Below are 19,703 nucleotides of genomic sequence, written 5' to 3'. Positions count from 1 at the left end.
AAGAAGAAAGGCAACACCGCCACAGTGATAAAGCAAAGAGAAAAAGCGTGGCAAAGTATTGCAGACCGCCTGAATGCGTAAGTAGTGCACAATTACACACTCACCGCTCCGCTGAAACATCACAATTACAATTCAAATATTTAATTCACATCTCCAAAAATGCAGTTGTACTGTAATTATGAAACGGTTAAATTTTTTATTGAAATGCACTGCAGATATGAGTGAAATTGTGTAAAGTAACTCCATCACACTGTATAAAGCTATGATACATTTTTTGATATTTTTACTGAAAACAAGACAAAAATACCAAGTAATTTTTTGCAGTGTGACTCCATTAAGTGTGTGTGTGTGTGTGTAGATTAAACATGAACGGGCCAAAACGGACATGGCAGCAGGTCAAAATCAAATACAAGAACATTCTGCAGAATGGTATGGTCCCTGACTAATATTTAACAAAGCACAAGCATATATTGTACCCAGAAGGTGCCTGCTCACACATTGTCTGTACTGTTTTAGCAGTGAAAAAGAATACACACAGACAAGGCACGGGTGGTGGGTCACCAAAGGCTGACCTTACCCCAGCAGAGGACATGGCCTTGGAGCTAAATAAAGGCAGGCCCGTCTTAGAGGGGATCCCTGGGGGGAAAGAGACGAGCATAGGTTCCTCCCAAGATGCCACCCGCTTCATTCAAGGTATGTCCTTCCATCTCTACATTGGATACAACCACATTCATATTGAATCAATTTGGACTGTCTGACTTTGGTTTACCTATTGCCTTGCAGTGTCTGGCATTACTGTGTTCCTGTTAGAGCCACCAGCACAAGCACCAGACGATGCTGATCCAGTGAGTACTCCATCAAAGGCATACTGTAGGCCTGGCATGTCTTGTCTACTAGCTTCAATATGAATCCGATTAAATGTGATAGGGTGAAGGCCCCAGTGCAGCAGCAACAGCACATGATGGAGACGATGATGAGGAGGAGACCATCTCTCTGGATTCCAGAAGGCATGAGGTATCATGTTAAGACTGTGAAAGTACTATTTACTCTACAATGGTGAGGAGTCCTCATCAAAATCAAAAAATCTAATTTCTTTTACAGGACCCAGATGCTATACAGTGGGAAAACCAGCCTGGCAACATAGTGCGTATTAATAAAAGGACACCACATCCTGCCAAATTCCAGCTGCGCTAATTGTATTGTGTTCACAGAGCTCACAAGCTATCAGAAAGTTGTATGGCAACCACCTCCGGCGCCAAATAGAACTGGCAGACATAGACATTCAGTACAAGAAGAAAAAGATGGAAAATCTTGCACTGGAGTTCGAAATAAAAAAGAGGACAATTAGGAAACTGGACCTTGAAATAAAAAAACTTGAGAGGGAGGTAAGATATGCCTTCAATGTACACTGTATGCTAACTGTAACACAAATGTATTAATCATTATTTTTCTTTCCTCCCCCAGCTCCAAGAAGATGACACAGCTCAAAATAAAAATTTGGTATATTCTCGTAAAGTCAAGTGAGCCATGACATATGAGCTCTTATTGTGAGCACACAGGACGGTGGCATCTTTCTAAGGTTTTTTTTATTTTCCCAGCAATCAGTACAACCAAGTCATCGTTATAAGGCATCGCCCTCTTTTGCCCACCCCCCAGCACCAGGTGTGGCCACTAGCCTATATGAAGGCCCAAAATTGTGTGTTCCTTTCTGCTCTGACAATGGCATGCCCATTCGTGCGAGATGTGGTGGATGAAGAAGCACTTGTCCTGAGGAGAGCCTTCAGGCGAGAAAGGGTCTTCAGGGACCGGTTGGACCCACTGGCCTTCCCTGATGACCATCTATATGAAAGATACAGGTTTTCTGCAGATGGCATCAGGTATCTATGCAGACTACTGGGTCCCAGGATTAAGCACCGCACTGCACGGAGCCATGCACTGAGTGTGGCGTAAATGGTTTGTGTGGCCTTGCGCTTTTTTGCTAGTGGAGCCTTCCTGTACTCAGTGGGGGATGCAGAACAGCTGAACAAGGCCACAATTTGCCGCACAATAAGGAGTGTGTGTCTGGCTATCAAAGCATTAGCAGATGTCTTCATCTCCTTCCCTGGCCACAGAAGACTCTGTGACATCAAAGAGGAGTTCTATAGGATTGCTATAGATTGCTTCTATAGGTTTCCCCAATGTCATTGGTGCAGTGGACTGCACACACATAAGGATAAAAGCCCCCTCAGGTGCCCATGAGGCCGATTTTGTGAATAGGAAATCCTTTCACAGCATTAATGTTCAGGTGAACATAACTTTTTGATATTGTCCATTGACGAACACTCTGCATTGCCAGTGATGTGCATTGATTGGTGTAATATTCCTCATCTTATGATTTCAGATGGTCTGCAATGCTGACTGTGGTGATCAGCAATGTTGTGGCAAAATGGCCTGGCTCAGTCCATGACTCCAGAATCTTTCGGGCCTCTGAAATCTATCAGTGCCTATCACAAGGTAAGCCACACAACCCCTATTTATAACCATCATGGCTGTGTCAAGAATATCACTGTGTTTATGAGGTAGTAATGATGAGATTTTGTGTTGACAGGTGAATTCTCTGGTGTGTTGCTGGGAGACAGGGGGTATGGCTGCCAGCCTTTTCTCCTGACACCTTTCACAGACCCCCAGGAAGCACAGCAGGCCTACAACCATGCCCATGCCAGGGCCAGAGTTGAAATGACCTTTGGCCTCCTGAAGGCACGCTTTCACTGCCTTCACAAATTAAGGGTCAGCCCTGTTAGGGCATGTGATATTACTGTGGCTTGTGCTGTCCTCCACGATGTGGCCTGCCTGAGGAAGGAGAGGGCCCCCAGAGTGCCACCAGCCATGGACTGGGACAATCCGGCAATCTTCCCTGATGACGACAGTGGTCGGCTGCTGAGGGACCAATATGTGTTGAATTATTTTAGTTAGTATGTGTGCTTTCAATTTTGGTTAAATATGTCCTGCGGTGGCAGAGGAATTTAGGTTTTTTTGGGTTCGTTTTTTGACGAATTTGGCCTCTTATGATGTTTGTGCGGTATACTGTGTGTAATACAAGGCTGCAGGGAGGCTACTGCATCCATTAATTTGTCTGTTCAGTTGATGTGTATGGATTTGTCCTGCATTTATTTTAGTGTGCAGACATGCAGGGTGTGTTATATACAGACCTTTCAATGTGTATGTATCATTTTGTATAATATGCTTGGATTCTGTGCTTTCCATCTTGTAGAGTCACTGTGACTTCAGTTTCGAAAGGAGCTGATGGTTTAATAAAGGAACATAATGTTACACATTGTGTTTTTCTATTCATATGGAATGTGTATTTGTTTATATGACAGAGTACTAGGGCCACACTGAAGAAAAATGATAAAGTCATAAATTTATGAGGCTGGTTCTTTCTTCAGAAAAGCTACATATTGTTTTTACAGTTTTGATACTTATGACAATGTGATACTTAATATTCTGGCACATCAGCATGTCTTTGTTTATGAAACCATACTGAAGTACAATTTCACGAAATGCCCCACATCTGTCATTTTAACAACTGTCCTCCTTTAAAACAACTGGTTACAATATTATGACTTGTGTTTTTTTCCCCTCTGTGGCCCTAATATTCTATCATTTTATATATAGCCTTATAGTCTATGGGGAAACTGTAAATTATCTAATGATAGCAACATCTAAAAATCATTTTTTATCCAAAATCATTGAAATTAATGATCACAAACGTTTAAATAATAACAGTGGGTCTAGTTATATGTGATAACAATGTATAGTGAGCAGTGAAATAACTATTGGTTTCCATTTGTGGTGACTGCTGACTGACATTAGGGATGAGATTAAATAGATCCTGGAATTTAGCCTGGTCTGGAGCAGGCTAGCTCCACAGAATAAATCTCCATGGTAATTTATACCATAACATATCCTCCTGCCCCCTATCCATCTTTAGTGCAACCGGATTACGGATCAATTGAGCCAGGATCACCAAGATATCCTGGCTTAATCCCTTATCCTAGTTTTGTGCAACAGGCCCCAGGCCGCAGAATAATATGTACAAACGCGCAGTAAACGTGGGCAAAAAAAAACGTAATTCATTGTTGCCAGCAACACATTTACAGTCGCTCTAGAAAACATCCAAACTAGCTCTGCTAGGGCGAGTAGAATAGTCAGTGAGGTATTCCCGCATTTGTGTCTGGAAGTAGTTGGCAACCTAGCCAGCTTCGGTAGTTTGGGTGCTACACTGCCATTGTGAGGTCAGAACGCTCTGATCAACCTGCCGAACGCTTCGAATTTACGAACAACCCAAAACACACTTGACACACTGGAAGAAATTTAGGAAAGTACACTACTTCTTATTCATTTGTGTAATTTGAGTACGATTTGGGGAAGCCCAATTTCTCATTTGGGTCTCGAGCTAAAAAAAGTTGAAGAACCCCTGGGCTAATGTAATGTAAACAATATCTCTGGTTTAGATCTCTGGACGGAGTTGCGTTTACAAAGCTATGTAAACTGTATCATCAAATGCTATGCTATTATTGATCAACATAAATCATTGCAATTTATTACATATATATTTTTATTAACCTTAATTTAACACGGCAAGTAAGTTTAGAACAAATTATTATTTACAATGACGGCCTAACCCCAACCCCTAATCCCAATCACGGCCGGTTGTGATACAGCCTGGAATGGAACCAAGGTCTGTAGTGACGCCTCTAGCACTGAGATGCAGTGCCTTAGATATATGCGCCACTCGGGAACCCTGAATGGGTGGTTTGAGCCCTGAATGCTGATTGGCTGAAAGCCAGGTATGACAAATTAATTTGTACTGTTGTAATTTCCTTAGTAACCAGTTTTAATAGCAATAAGGCACCTCTGGGGTTTGTGGTATATGGTCAATATACCACGGCTAATGGCTGTATCCAGCGTCGTACATAAGAACAGCCATTAGCCGGGATATATGGGCCTCAAACCACACCTCCTTGGGTGTTATTGCTTAATTATAAACCAGGTGGTTTGAGCACTGAATGCCTGACTGGTTCCCTGGTTCTGATGAAACAAAGATTGAACTTTTTGGCTTGAATGCCAAGCATCACATTTGGAGGAAACCTGGCACCATCTCTACTGTGGAGCATGGTGATGGCAGCATCATGCTGTGATGTTTTTCAGCTGCAGGGACTGGGAGACTAGTCAGGATTGAGGCAAAGATGAATGGGAGATGGAAGAATGGGAGAAACTCCCCAAATACAGGTGTGCCAAGCATGTAGCGTAATACCCAAGAAGACTCAATGCTGTAATCGCTGCCAAAGGTGCTTCAACAAAGTACTGAGTAAAGGGTCTGAATACTTATGTGTTTTATAAATTAGCAAAAATGTCTAAACCTGTTTTGGCTTTGTCATTATGGGGTATTGTGTGTAGATTGATGAGGGGAGAAAAAACAATTGCATCCATTTTATAATAAGCCTGTAACGTAACAAAATGTGGCAAAGTCAAGGGGTCTGACTGAATACTTTCCGAAGGCACTGTATGAAGACTGTTTAGTGACAAAAATAAGGGGTTACAGGCATAGAAAACATGTTTATTCATATTATTTATTTTTTTACATCTTATACATCTCTCAGATATCGGACAGACACTTCAGAACAAACTTCCTTTTCATTTTTTGCGGTATTATCTGTTCCATGTTGTGAATCTGTTATTCAATGTGTTTATATGGGCTAATGGCAGTAAACCCCACAATTATTTTTTTATACTTCCAGGCGTCTTATAATTCCAAATCAAATATCTAAATGATGGTATGACCTCATTAAAACAATTCCATATAGCTTAGTACAACCTCCCCGGCTTAGACTCTTATGGGTTAAATCATCTGTTTTCAAATCATAAAGGACAAAACCATAGTGTTTGCAAAATCATATCAAAGTATGATCTATTTTCTGCTACTCTTCCACCTTTTATTCTTAGTAGTGTACTACAGATGTTCCATAACCCTGACTAAAATGTTCTACTCTGCTAAGGAAAAGTAATCTAAAGAAAGGGAAGGAGAAATAAATACATATACCGTTAGGTATCACACACACATCCCTGATAATATGGCACTCAACAGTGTCCTTTCTAACAATGTAAATAACAATACATATTCTACATAATTAAAGTAATACATTCACTCTAAAACAACAATACCATGTATAATGTTAATACTAGAAGAATGATATGATTGTTTCACAACCCAATCTAATAAGATTGAATATTTCCTTTATCATAGTTGCCCCCAGGTCAGGCTTCCAGCTCCATTAATTCATTATTGGTACTGGCTACAACAAATCACTATCAATCGATGAATCAGAAAGGAGCTGTTCTGTTACAACCATGAATGTGAAAGGCACACATGGCAGCAAAAAAAAAGAAGAGTAAAACATTGCATTGTAAAACATCTCTTCATATAGTTTCATGTAACCAAAAGTATTAAGAATGAAATGTAAATGTTATGACCTTGATTATAATACAACCTAACCTTAACATAACAGCTGAAAAATGATAAACATCCTAACATAATAATAATGTCTAGACTGGCATTGAGGACCACTGTCAACCGGACAGAGAAACAGTACATCATGAATTTGATGGATGTTATGCATCATCAACACTGTCTGAGCGGTTTGGTGGTCGTTTGGTTAGGTGATGTCGGACCCTGATCTGAATCTCTTCATCCTGCGATAGGAAGATGGAGAGAGAACATGAAACAGAATGAAAAGAGGTGAGTAGTTGTAGGAGATTAAACAAGGAAAACAATGTTTTTGTAAAACTGATCTCTTGACTTTATTATTTTCTTCTTGAGAATTCCTTGGTTCTTTGTTTATTTAGTAGTTAGCATAACTTTAGTAAAGGTAATACTGGATCCTGCTTCAGTGGGTCTGCGTGTGCATTCCGAATGGGAATAGGGGACCAATTGGAACTCCAACTTGTACATACTGTGTCAGTAGTGTCTGCAGTCTCCTCCCCCTCTGTGTGTTCCACTCCACTGTTGGGATTAGACATGTCAAAGTCGGAGAGAGCACTTTCTCTGGCCTCCTCATCATAGTCCGTCTGGTAATCATCATAGTCTGTCTGGTAATCGTCTGATAACTCTGAAGGACAGAGAGTGAAAAACACAGGAATCAGGAAGGTACCGTAGGGGGTGTGTGTGTGTGTGTGTGTGTCCGTCCCTCTCACCTTCCACCAGGACTGGTTTGACAGGCTCAATTCGAGAGACAATCTCTGCCAGGTCAGTGAAGGAGGCATTGGGACATGTGACCACCTGAGAGACACACAGACCGAGGATCACAAAAGGCAGTCAATAATAGCCTGGTCTCAAATCTGTTTCTGCCATCTTGCCAACTCCTTGACACGGCAAACAATTGGCATGACAATTCAATAGGGAATTGGCAAGAGAGCAGAAACAGGCTGAGACCTAGACTAAGTCAACAAAGTCCAAAGGAACATTTATTGGCGACTGTAAATTAGCAACGATTATAGTGATATATATGGTGGTTGCAGCCCTGTTCCACCTCTTTATGTTAATGTATTAATATGTGTAAATACAGCTTGTGTGTTTATGCAAATTAGATACATATCATTTTCCTTATTTTAACACACAATATTTAAAAAATACCTGATACAATAAGACAATTTATATGAGTGTATTCTAAGAAAAACAAGTTAAATTTGACAAATGTGATACCTGAATTCCCACCAAAATCCCCAAACTCCACACTGCCAGTAAAATGTTTGTCAGTATCTGATGGATTATAAAATTTCAAAAAGTTTGGAGAATCTACATCCATTGTCCAACTGTTGCATTTATTAGAATTGTTTTCAACATCTTTTAACAATTTTGATGACCATTGCTACTGTAAATTAGAAAACTGCTATACTCATAACAGGTTCCTAACAGCGAGTGTTGGAAGCAATCAGACAGAAAAAAACATATCAAAACCCAACATGAGCCAGAGGTGCACAAGGGTCGGAGTAAGGGATGGAAGAGCTGGTGCAACACATCTGAAATAGAAACTAGGTGTGGTGCAGTTAGGAAGCTGTCTGTGTAACTTGCTAACTCACATTGCAGCTCTTGGTCTTGTGAAATTCCTCTTGATGTCTGTCTTTCATCATCTTATCCACAACTCCACTACGACTCCACATGTCAAACACTGTCTTACCATGCTGGAAGCCCACCTCCTGAGACAGAGACAGAGAAAGGGGGATTAGGCGAGATTATGATCACACAGCTAAGGTGTCTATGTCCCAAATGGCACCCTATTCTCTACATAGTGCACTACTTTATGGGCTCTGGTCAAAAGCAGTGCACTATATAGGGAATAGGGTGCCATTTGGGATGCCGCCAGTGAGAAACAGAGGGCTACTCACAGCGATCTCGTCGAACTTGCCAAACTCCAAGGTGCCATAGTGATCGATGGGCGGACGGATGCACTCGCAGTACTCGCTGTCTTTAACCAACTCCAGCTGACGAACGCAGCAGACATAGGCCAACCTGGTCTGGATCTCAGCCATGTTCAGGACCTTTATAGTGAATTAGAGCACACAAATACATGGGAGTGCAGGTAGGCCTCCACACTTACGCAAACAAAGGAAAGTAGCAGGGGTGTCCAAACAACAATGATAGGAATCCAATTACAGGGCTTACCCAGGAAAATGTCCAAAAACAGACTAATACCTGGTAAACAGGAGTTGGACCATTCAAAACCGTCTTCATAGATCTGTTATGATCAACAACCGAGAGCTTACTGATTGTCAACTAAATAACCCTGAAGTATCCTGGGTTTTCTAGCAGCCCCCTTACTCACCTGGACTTTCTCTGACAGGGGATTGAAGCGTTTCCATAGCAGCCACCAGCCAGACAGCGAGTCGCCATAGTTGGTGAGGTTAGTCTCGTCCTGGCTGCCCACGTCGATGGCAATCACTACTTTGGCCCCCATGGAGCGAGCTACGTCAGCTATAGACAGAGAGCGAGACAGAGGTAAAGACTGACCAATAACCATGGCATCTACTGTGTACTGTACATCACATGCACGTTAATGTCTCTAACTTATTCAGTATTACAAGTATGCTGACTTAATTTCATGTTTTATAGTCATTTGAGACATGGTCATATGAAAACTGACCAGGTAGGTTATTGATGTAGCCACCGTCCATGAGTAAGTGTCCGTCTTTGGGGTCACAGAGGGGAGGCATGTACCCAGACAGTGACATGCTGGCACGCACATACCTCCACAGGGAACCTACAAGAGGAGGGAATGCTGAGGTTTAATACTTCAAGAGAGTCAAAGAGCTAGATATGTCCCAAATGGCACCATATTCCCTATATGGTGCACTACTTTTGACCAGGGCACGCATCAAATGACATCCTATTCACTATACTTTAGTTTATTTAGTAAATATTTTCTTAACTCTATTTTCTTAGAACTGCATTGTTGGTTAAGGGCTTGTAAAGTAAGCATTTTACGGTAAGGTCTACTACACCTGTTGTATTCAGCGCATGTGATAAATAAAATGTGATTTGATAGTGAACTACTTTTAACCAGAACCCTAAGGCCCTGGACACTAGATATGGACATAGACAGAGAGTAAAGCCAGACAGACCATCAGTGTGAACCCTCATGGATGAAGCAGTGATATCCGTTGTGACGTTGAAGTAAGGGATCCACAGGTCCTAGGACAGTAGGAGGAGCAAGAGGGGGAAAGGGGAAATTGAGAGGATCATCTAAAACCACCACAGAGGATTTCACCTTATCTTGTTTGACCTTATGTAAATTTGAATAGGGTAAGAGCACAATAAAAATGTAACTGACATCCTAAGTTTGTACCGACAGATGTAGCATATTGAATATCATTATAGAAATGCATCAAATGCAGCCTCCAATTGACCCTTCGCTAAGCCCCGCCCCAGAATCTAATCGCAGCGCTCCAATGGATAGCAACTGTCGAAATGGAAAAGTGTTGCGGTAGCTATTGACAAATAAGAACATCAAGACGAAACAGCTGCTTTACAAGTGGGATGCACTGTTGAGTGCTACATCCCGAGGGGTTCGTGCAGATTGTACAGAGATTGTGACAGCCGTTTAAATGGCATCCCTTGAGAAGGCAAGAACAAGATGTATGTCAGGAGAAGTGTACTATAATCATAAGTAGATGTATACTTGGAATACGGAGGAGGAATAGAGGGACGAATAGAGGCAGAGGAGGTCTAAGAGAGACAGAGAGGAAGAGGGTGAGCTTGAGTCGGTTAAAAATGGCAGAAAAAAAGGAGATGGTTTGTTAAAGGGGGCATGGGTGGGGTATTGTGTGTTGATTGATGAGGGAAAAAAACATTTAATCCATTTTAGAATAAGGCTGTAACGTAACAATTTGGAAAAAGTCATGGGGTCTGAATACTTTTTGAATGCATTGCAGACATACCAACAATGCACTGAGCTTGTCTGATGCTTTAAGCGCACTGTTTGAATAAATAATTAAGACACATATGACTCAAGAGGGAGCCAGAGATCAAGATAGCCTAACCAGAAGAAAAAAAACCTGTTCTCGACCCGCCCCTTCCTGATTCTGCCATTATGCTCCCGAAGTTGCCGGTAATAGACTACACCTATGGTCAGCAAACTTTTCCATGTGGAGTGCCAATTTACAATTTCTACCGATCAATTATAATAACGTTTTTGTTCTCTTGCCAACTAGATAAAAATGGCCTACATAAAGCCAACCAATAAAAACATTTCAGGTAGAATATCCTGATATACAGTGGGGCAAAAAAGAGAGAAGCCTGTAATTTTCATCATAGGTACACTTCAACTATGACAGACAAAATTAGGGGGGAAAATCCAGAAAATCACATTGTAGGATTTTTTATGAATTTATTTGCAAATTATGGTGGAAAATAAGTATTTGATCACCTACAAACAAGCAAGATTTCTGGCTCTCAAAAAAGTATTTGGTCAATAACAAAAGTTTATCTCAATACTTTGTTATATACCCTTTGTTGGCAATGACAGAGGTCAAACGTTTTCTGTAAGTCTTCACAAGGTTTTCACACACTGTTGCTGGTATTTTGGCCGATTCCTCCATGCAGATCTCCTCTAGAGCAGTGATGTTTTGGGGCTGTCCCACCAAAGTGTCCGATTTCAAATAGGCTTTTCAGCGAAAGCACTACAAACGATTATGTTAGGTCTCCAACAAACCACAATAAGCACAGCCATTTTCCAGCAAAATATAGCATTCACAAAAAGCATAACTAAAGATAAAATGAATCACTAACCTTGAATTATCTTCATCAGATGACACTCATAGGACTTCATGTTACACAATACATGCATGTTTTGTTTGATAAAGTTCATATTTATTTACATTGGTTAGATTCACTAGTTCCAAAAACATCAAGTGATTTTGCATAGCCACATCGTTTCAACAGAAATACTCATCATTAATGTAGATGATAATACAAGTTATACACCTGGAATTATAGATATACCTCTCCTTAATGTAACCGCTGTGTCAGATTTCAAAAAAAGTTTACAGAAAAAGCAACCCATGCAATAATCTGAGACGCCGCTCAGAACAGTAGCCAAATTAGCCTCCATGTCGGAGTCAACAGAAAAAAAAATACATGATAAATGTTTCCTTACTTATTTTATTTTACCTTTATGAACTTCATCAGAATGCAGTCCTAGAAATCCCAGGTCTACAATAAATGCTTGATTTATTTGAAAATGTCTGTTATTTATGTCCAATTAGCTACTTTGGTTAGCGCGTTTGGTAAACAATTCCAAAGTCACAAAGCGCATCCACTATAACGTGACAAAAGTTCCGTAACAGTCAGTAGAAACATTTCAAACGATGTACTGAATCAGTCTTTAGAATGTTGTTTACGTATATTTATTTTATTTTACCTTTATTTAACCAGGCAAGTCAGTTAAGAACAAATTCTTATTTTCAATGACGGCCTAGGAACAGTGGGTTAACTGCCTGTTCAGGGGCAGAACGACAGATTTGTACTTTGTCAGCTCGGGGGTTTGAACTTGCAACCTTCCGATTACTAGTCCAACGCTCTAACCACTAGGCTACCCTGCCGCCCCATATCTTGAATAACGTTCCAACCGGAGAATTAGAATTTCTTCAGATGAGCGGTGGAACGCAAGTCCTTCCCCTGTGAACACGCCTGGTGAAAGCATGGTCCACTCATGGCTGTTTCCTGTGCCAATCGACCCCCCTTCACATTAGAGTCATCAGACAAAGTTCTATTGACTGCTGACATCTAGTGGAATGCGTAGGAAGTGAAAACTCATCAATATCTCGCTGTAATTTCAATGAGACCTTGGTTGAAAATCTCCAGAAAAAGAAAACAGGAAGTGGAATTTCTCAGGTTTTTGCCTGCTATATGAGTTCTGTTATACTCACAGACATAATTCAAACAGTTTTAGAAACTTCAGAGTGTTTTCTATCCAATACTACTAATACTATGCAAATATTAGCAACTACGACTTGAGGAGCAGGCTGTTTGATATGGGCACCTTTCATCCAAGCTACTCAGTACTGCCCCTGCAGCCATAAAAAGTTTGTAAATAAATATATAATTAGGCCGATTTGTGTATCTTTGAGTCATCATTTAGACTTGTGTTCGTGCAGATTTGAAATCAATGACGTTCAGAATGAGACTGATATGAGGTAATAAATGATTGAGGGATGACTGGTATGATAACGATATTCCGATATATTCTTCAGTTAATTCGGGAAATGGTAACTCATTAAACAAACTTCCGTGGTGCCCCAAGATTGCTAATGAGTTAATTGTTACATGATTCATTTAATCATGTAATAGTTAAATCTAGTTAATTGATTTGATAGAATAACCATCACATTAATGATAGTCACATCACGACATATGAAATGGTGAATTGATAGACAAACTAATAATCAAAAGGGAAAACAGTTCACACAATGAAGTTATGAAACAAGGAATGCACACAAATTGGCGGTAAGAGTGCATTCTGGAGAGAGATGTGCCTTGTGCATCTAAGCCTTCCTTGACTCAACATTTGAAAATTATACCCAAGAGACATTATCTTCACACATACCGTAGGCTTAAGGAATACTCTCTCTCACAAACGGTGTCATGTCCAAAGCAGTAGCCAAATGCAATTTCACTTATTTTCTCAATTTTATAACATTTCTTGGTGTGCAGAGGCAAATACCCTGGCAGCATGCATGCCTTACTTTGCAAATGCCTGTCTTAGAGTGATGGACTTTGCCATCCCCATGGCCTCCGCAATGGATTAGACAGTCCACTGAGATGGGCACGAATCAGACAGGTGTCTCGTGTGCCATGATTAATTTATTTTTATTTGCGACTGCTCAACTAAAGAAATCTCAGTCGACCACAAGCCTATTGACCAAACAATCGACCACTCAACTAAATAGGGTCAGCCCTAAAACTGAGATATCTGCCACCTTGGTGTCAGAAGGGGGGAAGGAGAAGAGAAGTTGAGTGTTGTCCGCATAGCAATGATAGGAGAAACCATGTGAGGATATGACGGAGCCAAGTGTCTTGGTGTAAAAAGTAATGAGCAGAGGGCCTACAATCGAGCCCTGGGGGACACCAGTAATGAGAGCATGTGGTGCAGACACATATACTCTCCACACCACCTGGTAGGAGCAACCTGCCAGGTAGGATTTAATTTTAATTGTTTTTATTTGACCTTTATTTAACTAGGCAGGTGAGTTAAGAACAAATTCTTATTTTCAAGGACGGCCTAGGAACAGTGGGTTAACTGCCTGTTCAGGGGCAGAACGACAGATTTGACCTTGTCAGCTCGGGGGTTTGAACTCGCAACCTTCCGGTTACTAGTCCAACGCTCTAACCACTAGGCTTCCCTGCCGCCCCAGGAGTGTGCAGAGCCTGATACGGCCAACCCTGAGAGAGTGGAGAGGAGGATTTGATGGTTTCAAGGGATTTAGCTTTCTGCAGTGTTTAAGAAGTCAACACAATATGATGCTCTGTAACTTTATTAATTCAGCTGTTTAATTAGATAACTAGCAAGTCAAGTTAAGGGGTCGCGTTAACACACAATTCTGTGTTTTTCACGCAAGAAAAAAAGATAAAACGAATAGGAAATATCTTGCTGTGTTTTGTAAAAACAGATCTAAAATGCTTCTTATTGGAATTTCTGGTGAGCATCAGACTCAGACTCTGTTTTGGCAAAAAAGACCTTGCTTTTTCATTGTAAGCTTATTTTACTTGTCATCTGTTGAAAATTAAGCTATTTTTGGCCAAATGTGTTGCACTAATGGTGTTTTCTTTGAAGGAAAACTATAGTTGCATGTCCCTGATCACTCTATTGAAGCAAAAAAAGACTTGACTTTCTATATAAAATGCAACCCCTGTCAATACACAGCTGAACTCACCTGCTCCCACTTTCTCCCATTGTACTATTTATAAACAAACTGTCTAAGCTGTGGGGAACTACAGTAAGCTTCATAATGTAAAAGAATGTGACAGGTAAAATGAAGAATGCAATCTGCTTTATCTCCTAACGTATTGCACAAGTTGACTGCAGGTATTTACAAATATAACAATTTATTGAAAAACTTCAAAGAAATAGTTTAAACAGTATTGATAGTATTGAAAAACCATCCCGTGGCTATTTCTAAATACCCCGGTATACGGTATAGCGCCCATGCAACAAAAGAAGCAGACATTGAATATCCCTTTGAACATGGTGAAGTTATTAATTACACTTTGGATGGCGTATCAATAACTCAATTGCCGGAGAGGAAGAAAATTGCTTAGGGATTTCCCCATGAGGCCAATGTTGACTTTAAAACAGTTACAGAGTTCAATGGCTGTGATAGGTGAAAACTGAAGATGGATCAACACCATTGTAATTACTTCACAATACTAACCTAAATGACAGAGTAAAAAGAAGGAAGCCTGTACAGAATACAAATATGCCAAAAACATGCATCCTGTTGGCAATAAGACACTAAAGTAAAATTGCAAAAAATGTGGCAAAGAATTTAACTTTATGTCCTGAATACAAAGTGTTATGTTTGGGGCAAATCCAACACAGCACATCACTAAGTACCACTCTTCATATTTTCAAGCATGGTGGTGGCTGCATCATGTTATGGGTATGCTTGTCATCGGCAAGAACTATGGAGTTTTTAGATAATATACGGATAAATAAATAAACGAAATAGAGCTAAGCACAGGCAAAATCCTAGAGGAAAACCTGGTTCAGTTTGGTTTCCAAAAGACACTGGGAGACAAATCCACTTTCAGCAGGACAATAACCTAAAGACAAGGCCAAATATGCACTGGAGTTTCTTACCGAGATAACACTGAATGTTCCCGAGTGGCCTAGTTACAGTTTTGACATAAGTCTGCTTGAAAATCTACCGTGGGACTTGAAAATGGCTGTCTAGCAATGACCAACTTGTCAGAACATGAATACTTTTTTTTTTCAATTTAAAGTTTTATTAAGTTCATGTTTTTCAATCAACCAACAAAACACATTCCACATTCACAGATGTGACAGGCTTTAAAACACATTCCACATTCACAGATGTGACAGGCTTTAAAACACATTCCACATTCACAGATGTGACAGGCTTTAAAAACACATTCCACATTCACAGATGTGACAGGCTTTAAAAACACATTCCACATTCACAGATGTGACAGGCTTTAAAAACACATTCCACATTCACAGATGTGACAGGCTTTAAAAACACATTCCACATTCACAGATGTGACAGGCTTTAAAAACACATTCCACATTCACAGATGTGACAGGCTTTAAAAACACATTCCACATTCACAGATGTGACAGGCTTTAAAAACACATTCCACATTCACAGATGTGACAGGCTTTAAAAACACATTCCACATTCACAGATGTGACAGGCTTTAAAAACACATTCCACATTCACAGATGTGACAGGCTTTAAAACACATTCCACATTCACAGATGTGACAGGCTTTAAAAACACATTCCACATTCACAGATGTGACAGGCTTTAAAAACACATTCCACATTCACAGATGTGACAGGCTTTAAAAACACATTCCACATTCACAGATGTGACAGGCTTTAAAAACACATTCCACATTCACAGATGTGACAGGCTTTAAAAACACATTCCACATTCACAGATGTGACAGGCTTTAAAAACACATTCCACATTCAGATGTGACAGGCTTTAAAAACACATTCCACATTCACAGATGTGACAGGCTTTAAAAACACATTCCACATTCACAGATGTGACAGACTTTAAAATATATATATAATAATAAATAAAATAAAATATATATATATATATATATTATACATGCATACACATATATATTTATACACACACACACACACACACACACACACATATATATATATATATTATACATGCATACACATATATATTTATACACACACACACACACACACACACACACACACACACACACACACACATATATATATATATATATACACACACACACATACATATATATATATATATATATCATACACACAAAGAATAATTAATAAAAAATTCATATTTATAAAACTAGCAGCAGCACTATCAAGGTTCTTATTAGCTATTTCCAGCCTTAGCTGAGCGACGAGCAAATAATTAGTTTTTAGATTTTACAGCACCTTACACAACATGTATCTGCTCATTTCCCTAATCACCCCATTCACTCTGTCCAATTTGAAATATACTTGAGTAGTGGAGACCAGAGTCTATCAAACTTGGGATGTCCCTTGTGGAGGTCATAAGTGAGCTTTTCAATTGGGAGAAAGTCAACAATCTGGTCAATCCACATTTTAAATGTAGGAGATGTATTAAAGGTCCACAATAGAATAATACATAAATACATTTTCTCTGTCAGGATCAAGAACAAAGTCCTGCTGGGCATTAAGAAGATAGATACACGGGGTCATATCAAACTATCCATCTAGTATTTTCTGTGTAGCAGTATGTATAGATTTCCGAAATCTGGCAATCTCTCTACTGCTCCAAAATACATGCATACAGGCTCCACTTTCAGAGGTACATCTTTTACAGTTAGGAGAAATGTCTGTTTTCATTCTATGGAGTCATTGGAGTGTAATACAATTTGTACAAAAATGTGTAATTAGATTCTTTCATTTTTACATTAGTAGAGGAGCAGTATACCCTGTCGCAAACCTCCGCCCATAACTCATCACTGATAGTCAGACCAAGGTCCATTTCCCAGATTATTTCCAGAGTAAAGAAGGAGCCTCCTTTCTCAGAAAGGAGTCTATAGATATAAGAGATTTTGCCTTTAATGGATTGTGCTGTGACAAGAAAGGTTTCAACTTCATTCAGCTGAGTTCTAAACCTCCTCTTGGAAGTAAATGAGGAAATGACATGTCTAATTTGAAGATATAAAAAAAGGGATCTTGGCACATTGAATTCACTGCAGAGCTCTTGGAAGGATTTCAGTGTAGTGGTTTTCTGATGAAATAGGTCTGAAAAGGTCCTGATTCTTAGAGTATGCCAAAGATTAAAGTTGGCATCACTCAGGGCTTTCGGCAAGTCTGGGTTGCCTACTATAGGCGAGTGAGAACATATCTGGGAGAAAATGCCCAGGAATTTCTTACAAACCCTCCATGCTAGCTTGTAGGGTGCTGTAAATCACAAAGGTTTTGGCTATGTTGCCCACTTCACTAAAGTTATTAATGAAGATAATTGAGCTTAGGGGCAATGAACCACATGATTGGGCTTCTATTTGAATCCACGTTGACTCTTGTCTGTTTGTGATCCATGTTAGAATGTTGCGGATTTGGGAAGACCAGTAGTACAATTGAAGGGAGGGAAGGGCAAGACCACCCTTAGATTCAGGTTTCAATAGAGTGGAGAACATGATCCTAGGTTTTTTATTGCCCCATATAAATTTGTTGATGCTTTGGTTAGTTGTTTTGAAGAAGGAAACTGGGAGATAGCATGGGCGCATCTGAAATAAATAGTTCAGTCTAGGGAGGATGTTCATACAGATTACATTTATTCTTCCTACTAAGCTAATTGGGAGGGAGATCCAGGTTTGGAAGATAATTTTCCTTGAAAAGGCAATTCAGATCTGGTGTTATGAAGATCCCAAGGTATTGAAACCCCTGTGTCTTCCATTGGAATAGACATAGTGTCTTCATAGAGCTGGTGAGTGTAATATTGAGAGGGCAAACAGTGGATTTGTTCAAATTGATCTTATATCCTGAAAACTTCCCATACTGAGCAATTGTGTCTAAAATGGGAGAGAGGAATTTCTCAGGGTTGGATATGTAGAGCAAGACATCATCCTTGTAGAGCGAAATCTTGTGCTGCAGGCCGCCTGCAGAAACACCCATAATACTTGGATTGCTCCTTATCAACTCTGCCAGAGGTTCCGCCCCCAACAAGTAGAGCAGGGGTGACAGCGAGCACCCTTGTCTTGTGCCCCGTCCCAAAGGGAATCTGTCAGAGTTCAGTCCGTTAGTAGTCACCATGGCATTTGGATGAGAGTATAGTGATTTTATCCATTTAATAAAGTTTGGGCCCATATTTAACTTTTCTAAGACTGAGAACAGAAAGCTCCACTCCATCCTGTCGAACACCTTCTCAGCATCCAGTGAAGCCAGCAGGACAGGGGTCTTCTGTGCGTTTACTTGATCAATAATATCAAAAAGACAGCGAATGTTATCAGAAGAGTATCTGTCTCTAATAAATCCAGTTCGGTCCGCTTTCATTATTTTGGGAAGAAGAGTGTTTAGTCTTTTGGCGAGCAATTTGGTAATTATTTTGTAGTCGAAATCCAACAAGCTTATGGTCCGGAAGGACGAGCAGGATAGAGAGTCCTTGTCTTTTTTGAGCAACACTGTAATGCGAGCTGTGTACATTGAGTCTGGGAGAGCTTTGTAGAACTCTCTGGGCAATCCATCTGGGCTTATTAGGTGGCATGGAGGTAATTGCCTCCAGGGCCTCCTCAGGAGTGAAGAGGGAGTTGAGATCTTCTTGGTCGGTCTCTTATAATTTAGGTAGCAAGAGTCCCTCTAGGAAGGAGTGAAGTTCTGCCTCCGTGTGCTTTCTCTCAGAGGTATATAGTTTGCAGTAAATATCATGAAAAGTTAAATGGATCTTTTTTGGGTCATATGTGACCTCGTCCTCTGCTGTTCGGATGGCCATGATTGTACGCTCTGACTGCTCTTTTTTAAATTGGTAAGCAAGCAATCTACTCGGCCTATTGCTATACTCATGGTATTTCGGTTTAGTAAAAAAAAAAATGTTTTATCTCCCGAGTATAGTCCAAATTCAATTTGGCTTTGGCTGCTTTAAGTTGACTCCAGGAGGTGCTGTCTGGGGATTGTTTATGTGCTTCTTCACAGCATTCCAGCTCCCTCTCAAGATCTAGCCTGTGTGCTTCCATTGCTTTTTTCTTAGAGGAAGCATATGCAATTGATGACCTCTTAGTGTGGCTTTAGCAGCGTCCCACATTGTGGCCGGAGAAACAGGAGCATCTTTATTGTCTTGTGTGTAGTTGTCTATCCATGTAGTTACCAATGTATGGAACGCTTCGTTTGATAACATGGAGGTGTTGAATTTCCAGCTCTTTGACCTCAGGATGTTTTTGCAGAGGTCAA

The 19,703-nt window shown here is 40.2% G+C and overlaps 1 protein-coding gene across 2 annotated transcripts in view; it reads right to left on the bottom strand.

Annotated features, from left to right (window-relative positions):
* Nucleotides 1-5,593: 5,593 nt before the first annotated feature.
* Nucleotides 5,594-19,703, bottom strand: part of LOC109896118 (patatin-like phospholipase domain-containing protein 7) — a 34,010-nt gene continuing 19,900 nt past the window's right edge. Inside the window, exons 28-35 of one of the 2 annotated variants that reach the window (XM_020490373.2) lie at nt 9,658-9,727; nt 9,180-9,296; nt 8,862-9,010; nt 8,425-8,577; nt 8,119-8,235; nt 7,234-7,318; nt 6,994-7,148; nt 5,594-6,732 (exon numbers count right to left, since the gene is read on the bottom strand). In XM_020490373.2, coding sequence (XP_020345962.1) covers nt 6,652-6,732; nt 6,994-7,148; nt 7,234-7,318; nt 8,119-8,235; nt 8,425-8,577; nt 8,862-9,010; nt 9,180-9,296; nt 9,658-9,727 — 927 coding nt within the window. In that variant the 3' untranslated portion in view covers nt 5,594-6,651. The remainder of the gene's footprint in view (nt 6,733-6,993; nt 7,149-7,233; nt 7,319-8,118; nt 8,236-8,424; nt 8,578-8,861; nt 9,011-9,179; nt 9,297-9,657; nt 9,728-19,703) is intronic. The other variant, XM_020490375.2, reaches the window with a different exon arrangement.

Source organism: Oncorhynchus kisutch, linkage group LG8 (assembly GCF_002021735.2).
Source record: "Oncorhynchus kisutch isolate 150728-3 linkage group LG8, Okis_V2, whole genome shotgun sequence".
Classification (NCBI taxonomy): Eukaryota; Metazoa; Chordata; class Actinopteri; order Salmoniformes; family Salmonidae; genus Oncorhynchus; species Oncorhynchus kisutch.
The sequence above is the reverse complement of the archived record's forward strand: the minus strand, read 5'-3'. Positions and strand labels throughout refer to the sequence as shown.